This window comes from Vicugna pacos, chromosome 13 (genome assembly GCF_048564905.1).
Source record: "Vicugna pacos chromosome 13, VicPac4, whole genome shotgun sequence".
NCBI classification, from domain to species: Eukaryota; Metazoa; Chordata; class Mammalia; order Artiodactyla; family Camelidae; genus Vicugna; species Vicugna pacos.
The window spans coordinates 60,730,178-60,743,162 of NC_132999.1; the positions used below are offsets into that span (position 1 = coordinate 60,730,178).

General features: G+C 43.4%; 1 protein-coding gene across 2 annotated transcripts in view; it reads right to left on the reverse strand.

The window, feature by feature from the left end:
- Positions 1-1,292: 1,292 nt before the first annotated feature.
- The window catches only part of UBE4B (ubiquitination factor E4B), a 109,395-nt gene continuing 97,702 nt past the window's right edge, over positions 1,293-12,985 (reverse strand). For both annotated transcript variants that reach the window (XM_072975422.1, XM_072975421.1), the window contains 5 exons: positions 10,847-10,981; positions 8,982-9,173; positions 3,732-3,906; positions 2,989-3,135; positions 1,293-2,664 (listed from right to left, as the gene is read on the reverse strand). In XM_072975422.1, the coding sequence (XP_072831523.1) occupies positions 2,603-2,664; positions 2,989-3,135; positions 3,732-3,906; positions 8,982-9,173; positions 10,847-10,981 (711 nt within the window). In that variant the 3' untranslated portion in view covers positions 1,293-2,602. The remainder of the gene's footprint in view (positions 2,665-2,988; positions 3,136-3,731; positions 3,907-8,981; positions 9,174-10,846; positions 10,982-12,985) is intronic.

The following is a 12,985-nucleotide window of genomic DNA, read 5'->3' on the forward strand; positions in this document are numbered from 1 at the left end:
TTTTTCGATATTCTATCAACTCCTTTAAAAAACCCACACAATAGTGAGTCACAAAACGTGTAACAAGTTATTTTAATCATCTTTCTTTTAAGGATCATTTCTCTTTTGCTCATCTCAATCTCAGATCCTCCTTCCTATTTGACCATCTTCCTTGTAGCCAAGACCTACTTTTAAAATATTTTGGGATTTATTTTAATATCCATAATTGCAGAAGGAAGGCGATCACAAGTTTCTATAAAATAGCAACACTTCAACTATAAAAACAGAAACCCCAAACATCTTCCCCCTGGAGACAGTACAGGCAGGAGACACGCCCTACCCGGCAGAAGGTCCTTGAAACCTCCAAATTCTGAATATTCAAAACGATGAGTACATCTGGAGACAAAGCAGCATCCTATTACATTCATGAGGAATGAACCGGGCATGCAAGTAATATGACAGAACCTGAGCCTCTGAAGAGTTTGCAATCTGGATAGAGAGGAGACAAACAACGTACACTGATGAGATGGATAAACAAAATTAGGCACAGAAGCCAATAAACATCAAAACAAATGTATATAAAATTGGTAAAAAGAAAATAAACAATTACCTGCATGGTGGGATTATGGGTGATTTTGATTTTATCTACATTGCCTAAAATTTTTGTTAACATGAATAGATTCTACTTTTGGGGGAAAAAAACGTTGATTTAGTCCAAATGTGCTCAAGAGAAGTCGTGGTTCAGGGCATGGGCTCCGGAGTTTGGACATCAGCTCTTTCATTTCATGAGCTGGCCAGGTGACCATGAGCAAGTTACCTAACCTCTCCACATCCCACATTCCGACCTGATGAAGAAAACCCAAAGATAATAGTGTCGTCTTCTTAGAAAATGAAACTGTAACTGTAAAGGCCTTTGCATAGCTCGGCACACAGTAAATGCTGTAAAAACACTGCTATTATTCCATGAGCTGGTAGGTAAGGTTTAGTAAACAGCAGTGCCTAAGAGAACGCTAAGGAGATGGGTTGAACTTGAGTAAGAATTTTAAATGCGAGAACAGATATTTGTGACAGGGTAGTAACCTGAGAACCAAAGAGACCGAACGTGACAGAGCTCAGCCCCCTGGAACAAGCAAATAGTGACACGGGAACCAAATGGAGCATCAAGACTGACATGAATGCAAAAAGTTTATTTTAAAAATAGCAACTCCTAATTGACTCCAGCAAAGGTAATGCGCCACATGCAAACCGTCTGGCTCTTGGTCTTTACCCACCCCTTTGTTTTCCACAAAAAGAAGAGACTCAAAGAAGATTCCTTCTGAATGTGTATCATCATTTATTGTAGTTTGCGTTAGGAATTGAACAGAGGACACTGTCTGTGGAGGGGGAAAAAAGGAAAAGAAAAAAGAAATGTTTCTGTAGACTTAATTTCTTCAAAACACTTTATGGTTTCAAATCCTTTTTTACCCCAAAGGAAATTCAAGAATTCAAGTACGGTAAGGAGGGAGCAGTAATACAAAAAGTCTTGTGTTTATGTGCGTGTGCGTGGGTGGGTGTGTTTGTCTGTGTGTGTGTGTTTTACAAGCAGACGTACTCCACATTTCTTGCACCCCTTTTTTGCTTTGGTAAGGCCAGCCCCAAAGGACACATCATACAAATGACCCCTGCCTCGAACTCACAGACTTAAGAGTTGAGGAATTTATTTACCCTCGTAGGATAACTGTAAAGGTTTCAAACTATCACATAGCATTAAAAACACCATTTCCCCCTGGAAACCATAAGTCATGAAATCCTGATGTATTTAAACGCTTCCTTTGCTGCAGCTGTTTCTTAAGATTCCTAACAGTGGGCTTATTACAAGGACCAGAGCAACAGGATTCTCTTCATTTTGTTTAGAATTAAAAAATTTTAAAGGGACATTTCAAAAGAAAAAAAAATAAAAACTGAAATTCAAATTCTGAAAATATCTTGCCTTTTTTATTAATCATGTCATCTAACACCAATTAAAAAAACAAATATGTGAATATGATATAAAAATACGATCCCAGGATTAACACTTTGTTGCAGGCACAGTTATCTCACAGAATATATGTTTGGAGGGCCAGGGAAAGGAATTTATTTTTGTTTTGCTTCTCTTAAAAAAAATCCACAGCAGTGCAAGTAGGATCAGGAAGGGGCAGGGGGGCGAGGGGAGATTCTTTAGCAGCAAAATGTCCAAGGTTCTCTAATCACAATCAAAATCAACGGATATTGGATTTACGGGGAAAAAAAAGATGAAGGAGATGCTGCCCAGACCCATTTGTCATCAATCACTAAAAGACTTCGCTGTAAAAGCCCCGCATTGTCACATATGAAGGACATGCTCTGTGACACAAGCAATCATAAAATGTGTCCCTCAAGCTTTTGACCATGTTTGTCACTTAAATATATATACAGCAATTGGGCTCCTCTTCCTACTCATGTCCTTTCACATCTCCACCGTTTGGTCACTCTGGGTGGGCTCTGGGTGTATTTTGCCACTTCTGGGCCTCCAACACTTGAACAGCATCTGCACCTCTGATGCTGCTTCTTCTGCTTGCTCTCCGGCCTTGGCTGCTTCCAGCAGAGGGTGGGCAAGGGGGACGGTTTAATGATCACTGTTCTGTTTCTCTCTCATCCAGGCGTGAATCTGTTCTTTCAGTTCTGGCACTGAGAAAAGAAAAGGAAAGGATTAATGTCCCAGATGGGAGGGCTCTTCCTAAGAGGTGGTGCTGGTAGTTCTGCATAAATGGAAAGAAAGGGCCATTCATTCCCTCATTGAACTGAAGACTGAAGAAGAAACAGGACATGAAAAGTAAGGACTGGAATTCTACAGTGAAACAGAGCAAAGAATGTTTTGTGTCTTTTCCACTAAGTATCATAAACTATGTAGTGTCCAGATTTGATACATTTCCCCCTTTTGACTACTCCCTGATACACGATTTTGGCTCCCCTGCTTGGTACAGGCATAGGACCCACAATGCCCTCCTCTACCTGGTTCCAGCATGCTCTCGGTCAGCGTCTGTCGGTTGAAGGGGTCCGTGGGGGAGTTCAGCAAGTGCCGCAGGATGATGGAGCGGTCCATGATGGTGCCAGAGGGCAGCCGCACGGGGTCAGTCATCAGGGTGTCCATCAGAGGGTCTACAGAGACAAAGCAGGCAAACTAATCTAACAATAGGGCCTACAACTGAAAAAGAAAACAAAACAAAGCCCCTCCTATTGGTGAAAAATATAACCACAGGAGCAGCAACCAAATGGCCCCTACCAGGCCCCTGAGCTTAGAAGGAAATCAGCGTTAGATAAAGACATACACATCGCCTTTTGTAGAGGGGACAGTCCCCTTCTCTCAGCTACTGCTGGGAGGAAAGAACAGAGGAAAAAGACCGCGGGACAGACACAGTGGTGGGCCCTGCTGGGCTCTGTGGCGCACATGGCAGGCTAGAATCAATCCTTCCTCCTAGGGCTTCTCAGAATTCTTTGAAGATGTGAATCCCCACTTGCAAAGGCAAGGCTGACCTTAGAATCTTCAGGGTTGTTATCTGGTTTGAAATCAGGCTAGGACTTTTTTTTTCCCCTTGCAATTTGCAATATGAACTAAAAGTAGGTGAATGTAATTTCAATTCAGACCAAGGTCTCAAAAAGCAACTACAGCACAGAATGCCCATCTTCTTCTAATGTTACCTGTTTCAAGTTAACTCAAATCAAAAAATTCAGCATGAAAAAGTGGGCCTACTCGCCTCTGAACTCATCTGGGGCGTCACTGTAGTCGATTTCTGCACGTGCATTCTTGGCCACTATCTCCTCCACCTTCTCGGCCAGGAGTTTAAACTTCTCTATCGCTATTGTGGATTTGATCCCTGCCTTCCGCATCTTTGAAATTACTTCTTCAAACAGCTCTTTGCTGTAGGATCTCTGCAAATGAGGGAAGACAATGTGAGACATAAATATATTTTCAGTGGAAAAAAGTAAGCTGCAGAAAATACCCAGAGTATGATCTGTTTTTCTAAAAAAAAGAAAAAAAAAGCCCTAAAATTATGATGTGTGTATGTATATACAGAAATACTCTGACATGGCTATAAATACGTAAAGACTAGAATAACACACACCAAACCGTACAAGGTCATTACCTCTGGAAAGGGCTTCAGGACTGAGGCAAATGAGGGGAATTTTTAAATTTCTGAATTCTTTTTACAGTAAACATGCATTTCTCTTAAAATTTATATATTAAAAAAGAGGAGGAAATCTAGTCTATTTCAGTCCTTGCCGAGGCACTGTGCCTCAGCAGCATGTGAGAGGAGGTGGAAATCTCAGTTCTTTTCCCTAAAGGTAAACATGGTGAAATCATCCCAATACAGTTCATCATCAGTAGGTGCTTTCTACTGCTCACTGTTGATCTTTCTTTAAGATCTCTTAGCTCAACACTATTAAACGTCAGAAGACAAGACACATACCTATGAGAGAGTAGGAAGGATGGTCTGAAGGGCAAGTGCCCACCACAGACCCAGATGAACCTGGACTTCAATTCTGGCTGCACGGTCTTAGGCAAATCTCTAGTTCTCCTGAGCCCCAGTTTCCTTGGGTGTAAGATGGGGGAAGTAACATTTACCCCCCAGATTCCTAATTCATATAGATCATTGCCATTCCAAAATATCAAAGTATATCACATTTTGCATTTAAGGTAAAAACACTGGCCAGTTGTCAATTTAGTGACAGTGATGTAAACAGAGGAGGGGAATGCTTAAACCTGAGGCTCCGAAAGAAAGGACCATAACCTGTGACTTGTTATTTCTAAATGAGGATTCACATGGGATGAATCCATCTCAATACTTGTGTTCTCTTAGAATGCTGCACTGAAGTCCTGTCTTTCTTCTTTCCTTTTTTAACTTCAGTCTCTAAATAAGTGCACATGCTCTCTTTCTCTCTCCACACACACCCACGCCCCTTATTAAATCCATGCAACTCAGGGAGGGGAAAAGAGAGGAAAAGACAAAATGTCAGCAGGACACTTGGGCCTAGAATGTCCGAAAAGCTATCTTTTACAAGCCTGAAAAGCTCAGAGAGCCTCAATAGTTTTCTGAAACTAAATTACTACATTAATTCAACAAATTATTTTACCTGGTGCCTACTTATTATGAGCCAGGGACGCTGCAGTCCTGTCCTTTCGGGAAGAGGCACAGGGAATAAACGGCCAAAAGATTATAGTAAGATGTTGTAAGGGCAAAAATGCACAGGGAATGACAGAAGCTCGGGGTGAGTGCTGCTCTACACACTCCTGAGATGATTTACCTTAAACCTGTCTTTGTAACGAGCAGCTGTTCTTAGCCCATTTGCTCTTATCTAAAAATACCACCCACTCTATTTTCCAAAAAGATGATTGAATTTTAACCAACTCACTTGTTCTTGCTATTAAGTCAACTTCTAACACAAAGCAGTGAGGTGAGTATTATCAGAAATTAAAGGGTAGTCATGATAAGGGGACATGGCATTCAGTTTCAAAGAGCATCACTGAATCGACCAAATACATGTTACTGAGCTGCCTCTTCAAGTTTCCTGTGAGTGGGATCAGAGAGGAAGCAAAGATTTTGTTCTTGACCTCAAGGATCTTACAGAATGGTTACAAAATTAAACATAAAAATATCTTCAAAATGTGTATCTGATAAAGGTCTAGGATCAAGGAGATATAAAGAACTCACACAGAATACATAAAGAACAAAATAAAAAGTATCCAATTTAAAAAATGGATGAAGGACTTGGACAGTTCTCCAAAAAAGACAGACAAAGGCTGACAAGCACAGGAAAAGATGCTCAACAACGTTTCCCATCAGGGAAATGCAAACCAAAACCACAGTGAAACCAACCAACCAGAAAATAGCGAGTGTTGGCCAGGTTGTGGAGAAATGAGAACCCTCGTATAGGGCTGGTGGGAATGTTAAACACAGAATTACTGTATGACTCAGAAATCCTACTCCTAAGTATATACCCAAAAGAACTGAAAACAGGTATTCAAACAAATACTTTGACATGAATGTTCATAGGGTACAATTTACAATAGCCAAAAGGTGCAAATGTGGATATAATCCAAATGTCCATCAATAGATGAATAAATAAACAAATCATCATATATCCATATAATGAAGCATTCAGCCATTAAAAGGAATTAAGGACTGGTACACGCTGTAACATGGACGAACCTGGAGAACACTATGCAATGTGAAAGAAGCCAGACACAAAAGGTTATACACTGCGTGATTCCATTTATATGAAATATCCAGAATAGGCAAATAGGTAAATGTAAGAATAGGTTAAATAAAGACAGAAAGTAGTTGGTGGTTGCCAGGGGCTGGGGTCAGACAAGGACTACCTAATGGGTATGGGATTTCCTTTTGGGGGTGATAAAATGTTTTAGAACTAGGTGATGGTTGTACAACACTGTGAATAAACTAAACCACTGAATTATATACTTCAACATGGTTCATTTTATGTTATGTGAATTCACCCTCAATTTTTAAAAAAAGGGGGAGACTGCATGGGAGAAGTGAGATTTCAGATGGACTATTTATTTTTTACTGGGACACGATGTTAAGGGACAGTGTTCTACCAACATCAGATCTGCTGTCCATCCACAGAACTGGAGTCTATCCGTAAAGTACAGTCAGACGTGGCCGTCAACTGAGTCAGCCTAAGACCCCTCTATCCTGGGCTCTCAGCTCCAGGGACAACGGTTCTTTTCTGTTCCACTCCTTCTCTGATGGGAGGCTCTCTCCTCAGGTTTGTGAGTGTAAAGCTCAGGGCTCTTTGTGCTGGTGCCTTCTGTCACCTCTCTGGACACTTGCCTTCCACTCGCTCTCAGTATGCGGGGAGAGAAGTGTCTCAGCTCCTTTCCCTGCATAGCTGCTGCTTTCTTCCTTGTCCTCCCAGGAAAACAGGATGTACCAGACCAAACCAAAGCAAACCAAGAGCACTGATTCCAAAGGGGAAAAGAAAATCCCACCACCTTTCCTCTAGAGCTCTCGAGCCTTCCATCCTTCTGTCCCCAGCCCCACAAAACCCTCTTCCAAAACAATCAAGTAGGCAGGCCCCTCATCAACTTATAGCCAATGTAAATGGAAGACGTCCAACAATCAAGACAAACCCCACACTGTAAAAGGAAGCAAAAAAATCCACTTAAAAAGAGCTTTCTTCTCCGTTGTGTTGCTGGCACTCGTGTGTCTGTTTCAGGGTTCTAGAAGAACGGCTATTTAGACATTTGAGAAGACCCATGTAGCACTGGGCAGAAACCAGTCTGGTCTATGACTCAAGCCATGTGCCACCACAGGCCACCACCACAACCCACAAGTATCACCAGGCAGTGTAGACATTTTGTTGGTCACCAAGGAAAGGCAGCTGGAAGCACTTGGAAGCACTTCTTGGTCACCCACTCGGTTTTCACTGTATCACTAGGTGTGCCGTGTTCACTCACACTGCAAACTTTGTGCTACGTTAACTGCTTGCAATGTGGCGGCCACATTAAGACCTACCAGAAGAGGGAGCAGGCTAAGCGACCCTTCCAAGTCTCTTAGAGTAGAAATGGAAGAGTCCCCGGGGACTTTTCACACCCCAACCTCTGGCTGCGCTAGGGAAGCCCAGCTCCAGTCGGCCTGCTACCCCAGGCAGATAACCTGACCTCGCGTGGGGAGTGTTTCCACTCCCTTTCCTTCATCAGACCACCACTTCTCTTCCAGTTCTCGCGGTGCGCAGTGCTCCGTAGTCACAGGCTAGAGAAACATTTCGGCATCTTCCCAAAATAACTGCAAACACCTAACCCACTCTTTTGTCACTACTTTTTAATGGAAAAACTGCTTTATACATATGTGGTTTTTCTCCACTGCAGGCACTTTGTCAAGATTGCCTCTCTTGCTTACATTCAAAAGTACCTATGTTTGTGAATTATGTCTCAATTAAAGCTGTTATTGAAAAAAAAAAAAGTACATACAATTCCCCCATTTTGACCTTTGGGTGAGATATGGGTGAAGAACGTTCCGGAATGCCTACTGATGGTTAACCTGAAATGTGAGTAATATCTGGATAACTAGTGTGAACAAAGATGGAGGGACTAAAACAAATACGGAACTCCTGGGGCATTTTAAGTGGAGAGCAGAGAGGTTGGAAATACGGGCTCGGGGGTCTGAATCCCACCTCACCCCACGCTAACCCTGGGCAGGCTGTTTAACCTCTGTGTGCCTCACTGTAAAGTGAGGAATCTAACTGAACCTATGTCACAGGATTTTGTGAGGACTACAAGTGAAACCAGGAAAAGTGGTTAAACTTGATGTGCGGTTAATAAACATGAGCTATTCTGATGCTGAAGATGATGCAGGACGGAAGAACATGGGAGGGGAAGCCCTTTATGAGATACTGGAAAATCAAACACCAAGGCCGGGCAGGGGGAGCCTGGACTAAACTGGTAGCCTTGGAAATGAAAACCACAGAATGGGTATGATTATGATCACAGGGGAGACAAGGAAGACTGTAAAGATAGCACACAAGGTTGGGACCCTGGAGCCACAGAAATCATGGCAGCAAGGAAGTCGTTATTAAATCTTGGGGAAGAAGGTTTAGATTCCCTGAGAAAAACCAGGGCCTTTCTGGGAATGTAACACACTTGTCGAGTAAGGCCCTTAGCAAGATGAGTTAAGAACTCAACTGGAGACCAAAATGAGAGCCAAATGTAAATCTCTTTACACCCAAAGGAAAATAACCAATTCATCTCCATTTATACCAGACAAGTTCCCCTCACCACTGGTCACTATGTCTATTTATATACCGCCAATTTCTCAAACCACATTTTTGAAAAGTGTCACCTTCCTTGATTTCAAGTGGGGAAAGTCCAGGAACAGATGGATATGTAATCGTACAGGGTGTGCCAGGAGAAGCAAGCTCAAGGCGCCCAGTTCAGGAGCCCGAACCCCAGACCCCCTTTGAAACGGCCTGCTCCCCTGGGCACTGACCTGGTCGTCAGCAATGGCTTTAGCGAACCGGGCACAGTCCAGCTGCAAGTAAATGTCTGTCAGTTGGTCCAACAGCTTCTTTGGTTCAAAGCCGTATTTCTCAGGGTTTTCAACTTTCAGGTCACGGCACTTAGGACCACAGAGTTGCTGAAGATTAAAGTTCAGCATCGCAGCCAGTCGGGGTCCAAGTTCCTAGGAAATCACAGGATAATAGGACTGCTGTTGAGACAAGCAAGAAGGACCAAAAACTCCCACTTCAGGGGAGGAGTAGGGATTGGCAGGACTAATCTTTCAAGAATCCCTTATATGTGCTTTATCGTAAGCTGAAGGACATTTCATTCAAAACTTTCTTTTCTCTCCATTTCTAGCCCAGTAATTAACAGAATGTTGCAGGCTGATGGCATATTTATAAATACCAAAAAGGCAACCTTTTCTTTAAGTTCATGCTTTTAATTATAGAAACAAGGATTACTCCAAATTGGTTGAAACAGGTGAAAGAGGGAAAACTATTCATAATTCCATCATCATAACACAAGCCACATCTTCTGAGTATGCTCTTTCAGCCATCATTTTATGCATTATTTTCCTATTACTTTCAAGAGTCCCTGACAGTCCAGGCGGTATGCACCATTCTTATTTATCAGATGCAAAGAGTAGAGAAATACAAAACAGGCAGAAGGTAAAATTTACGTCTTGAATAGTTTTAAACTTAGCCAGTGAGACAAAACAAGCTTAAACGAAACAAGTAGAAAACAATAATGAAACAACATGCTATAACCCCAGAAGACGGCACACTACCTACTATAGGTGGGCGTACACTGCTTTAAGCAAACCTGAAATAAGGAAAATCTGGCTTAGAGAGTATTAGAGTGAACGCTGGCCATAAAAAAGGCATTGTGAAAGGTTCTCTTTAAGTAACAAGGTTTTCACTCAATTTAATGATTGGATTTGTACAGATTCAACTTAAAATTCAGCTTTTCAAGAACCTGCTTTTGCACAGAGTAAAGTACTCCTGTATTTAATTGTTGAGAAATTGTGAAGTAAAGGAGTGGTAAGAATAGGATAGAATTTTTAAAAATTACAACAACAAAAAGAATAGGATAGAACTGGCAATTTTTTGTGTGTGAAGGAGAGTTTCGTGTTAACCAGCAAAGAGGTGAAAACAGTGCAGCAAAGGAAAAGGAAGGGGCAAAGACTGGAGGGAGGAGGGCAGAAGACGGGCAGAGAGAGAGAGAGAGAGAGAGAGAGAGAGTGTGTGTGTGTGTGTGTGTGTGTGTGTGTGTGTGGTGGAGGGTAAGGAGGGGAAGTTGGGGGGGGAGTTGAAGCAAATCAGAGGTCTGCATTTACACTGGTAAGTTTTGATTTTAGAAACAGGATCCAGGTCTTATCAATCATGTCAAGGCCAAATATTTGGCCTACCTTTGATCTATCCTAAATCCTAATTATAGCCCTCATTAACCTTTTGACTTCCTGAGGGTAACAAAGCTACACCAAACAGAATCAAAGATCTTAACACACTATCAATTATTTCTACTTAATACACTCTAATTTTTAATTGATGTTACCTTATACTTTTTCTATAAATAAAATAAAGGAGTCAATAATGATAAAAATATGTCACAGCTTCAACATTAATAATCCAATGTGCTGTCTCAGCAGAAAGTGAATTAAGTTAGCTTGGACGTGACAGCTTGCAGACTTCAGTGTATGAACAGTGTTGTGTGTATCAGTCAGCATAAGTGGGAACAAAATCAGTAACAGTTTCACCCATCAGTGGCTGTAATGCTGAAACACCCAGAATTTCAACATGTAGTTCTAAGCGACAGAATCTGAAGATGGAATCTGACAGACAAGTCTCTACTCACCGGTCTGAGGAACGGCTTCTGGACCTGCTTCGTGAGGATATGGAACATGTCCACAGTTTCCGTCGCCAGGGCGAGATATGAGCGCGAAACACGCTCGTCCTGAGCGAGCTGAGACTGGCGGGCCTGCTGCTGATCCTGGGAAACAGTGAATACAGGCCAGACACTAGTCAGCCGCTCACCAAACGCCAAGTGTCAAGGAACAACAGAGTCAGCCCACAACTGGGAAAGTGCGTGATAAAGCCAACACTCTTAGGGAATGACAGTACACCCCCGACAGCAAGTTCTCCAGATTTATTATGAAGTTTATTCCTCTTGGCATCAGTTATCTTTAGAACTCTGAATACAGTGACCTTGGCACAGGATTTAACTTACATGAGACTCAGCGTCTTCAAAGATAAAAGAAGTCGCCATCAACTTCTACGCAGGATCAAAGAAGTGAATCTTATGTCGTGCCTGATACATGCTGGTGCTAATCAAGAATATTCATTGTCCTTAAGAACAACTTTCACTCATAGTTATTTGAAAAACATGTCAGTGCTATGCTCTTACACTGAGGTCTACAGGTTTTGCCACAACACCGAGTGCCTGTGGATTGCTAAGCTCTTGGATTTTGCCTTCCCACACCAGCTAGGCTGCCAACTTTTACAACGGCAGGCATGCTTGCCTCTGGTACCGTCCTCCTCCTCCAGTTCCTCCACAGGCTGGGAAACAAGGTAATAACGTGTATTTGACTCACGGGTGAAATAAGGTGGAGCGCTGAAGGCTCTGAGACGGATAAAATACAGAAGCACCAGTAAGGGCTTAAATTCTTACATCTGCTCCGAGGCCAGTTTACTTCGTGTTGGGGGAAGGGAAACAGCTAGAAGAGCCGGTGTTGCCACATGAGCGCCCCTGGGTAAGGGCCCGCTGAGAAAGTGCCCAGCGGAGACCCAGCACCAGCACTGGGTGACCGCCCACCACCCTCTGGTCAGGAATGAAAGGCTGAATCAGGGAAGACAGAGGAACAGAAAGGTGAGAACCACCTCCATGCGTGTATGGGGGTCACAATAAAGGTGATTCAGCTCCTTCCACAGGCCAGGCCTCCTTTAGGCCCTGGAGACAGAGCACAGAACATGGTCAGGAAGACTCCCTACCTCCTGGAGCTTAGACTCCAGTTAGGGAGACAAGCAATATACAAACACCCACCCAAACAGATATAAAATAAGCCTGATAATGGTAAAAAACACATATAAAGCAGGGAAGGGGAGGGAAAGAGTGTGTTGGGGTTGGGGGTGCTCTTCTGGAAAGGGTACTCAGGGAAGGCTTCTCTGGGGAGGTGACATTTAAGTGGATATCTGAAGGAAGTGAGTCAGCAAAAATCAGGGGGAAGAGTGCTCCAGGGAGAGGGATGAGCAAGTGCAAAGGCCCCGCTGGTCAGGGGAAGAGCAGGAGGTGGGTGTGACTGGGGTGGAGTGACAAGGGGAAGGTGCTGGGCCAGGCCGACGCTGCAGCGCCCTCTAGGCCACTCTGACTCGGCACGTGACTCTGAAGAATTCGGGAAGTCCGGAAGGGCTCTGAGCAGAATGGTGATAAGGAGCTGACTGAGATCTTAACACCATCCCTTTGGAAAGGACAAGAGCAAGGGTGGAGGCTGAGACACCAGATGAGGGGCTACTACAGTAATCCCAGTTAGAGACAGTAGTGGAGGTAGGGGGGAAGGGGTCAGATAACGAATGTACTTGAACATAGAGCCTGGGGTGTGTGCTGGGGGGTGGGGGTGGAATCAAGGAAGACTCCACACAGTGTTGAGCCAGAGCAATCAGCAGAAGACAGTCGTCACTTTCCAAGGCGGGGGACTCAGAGGAGATCTGGAGGACAACATCAAGGGTTCCGCTTTGGACAAGGTAAGTCTGAGATCCCATCAGACCACCGGGCAGAGGCAGGTCCACAGCTGGTTATGTAAGTATAGAGTCAGGAGAGAGCTGAGCTGGGGGGGGCACATTCTGGAGTCTTCAGAATATCGACAGTTGAAGCCTTGGAACAGATAAGATCAGCTAGCAGAGATTTTCAAGTAGGAGCATCCAGCCACGGGTGGGAGTGTTTCTAGTTGCCTGATGACTCGGGGCATTAAATGAAAATAAACCAGAGATGCCAAAGGTC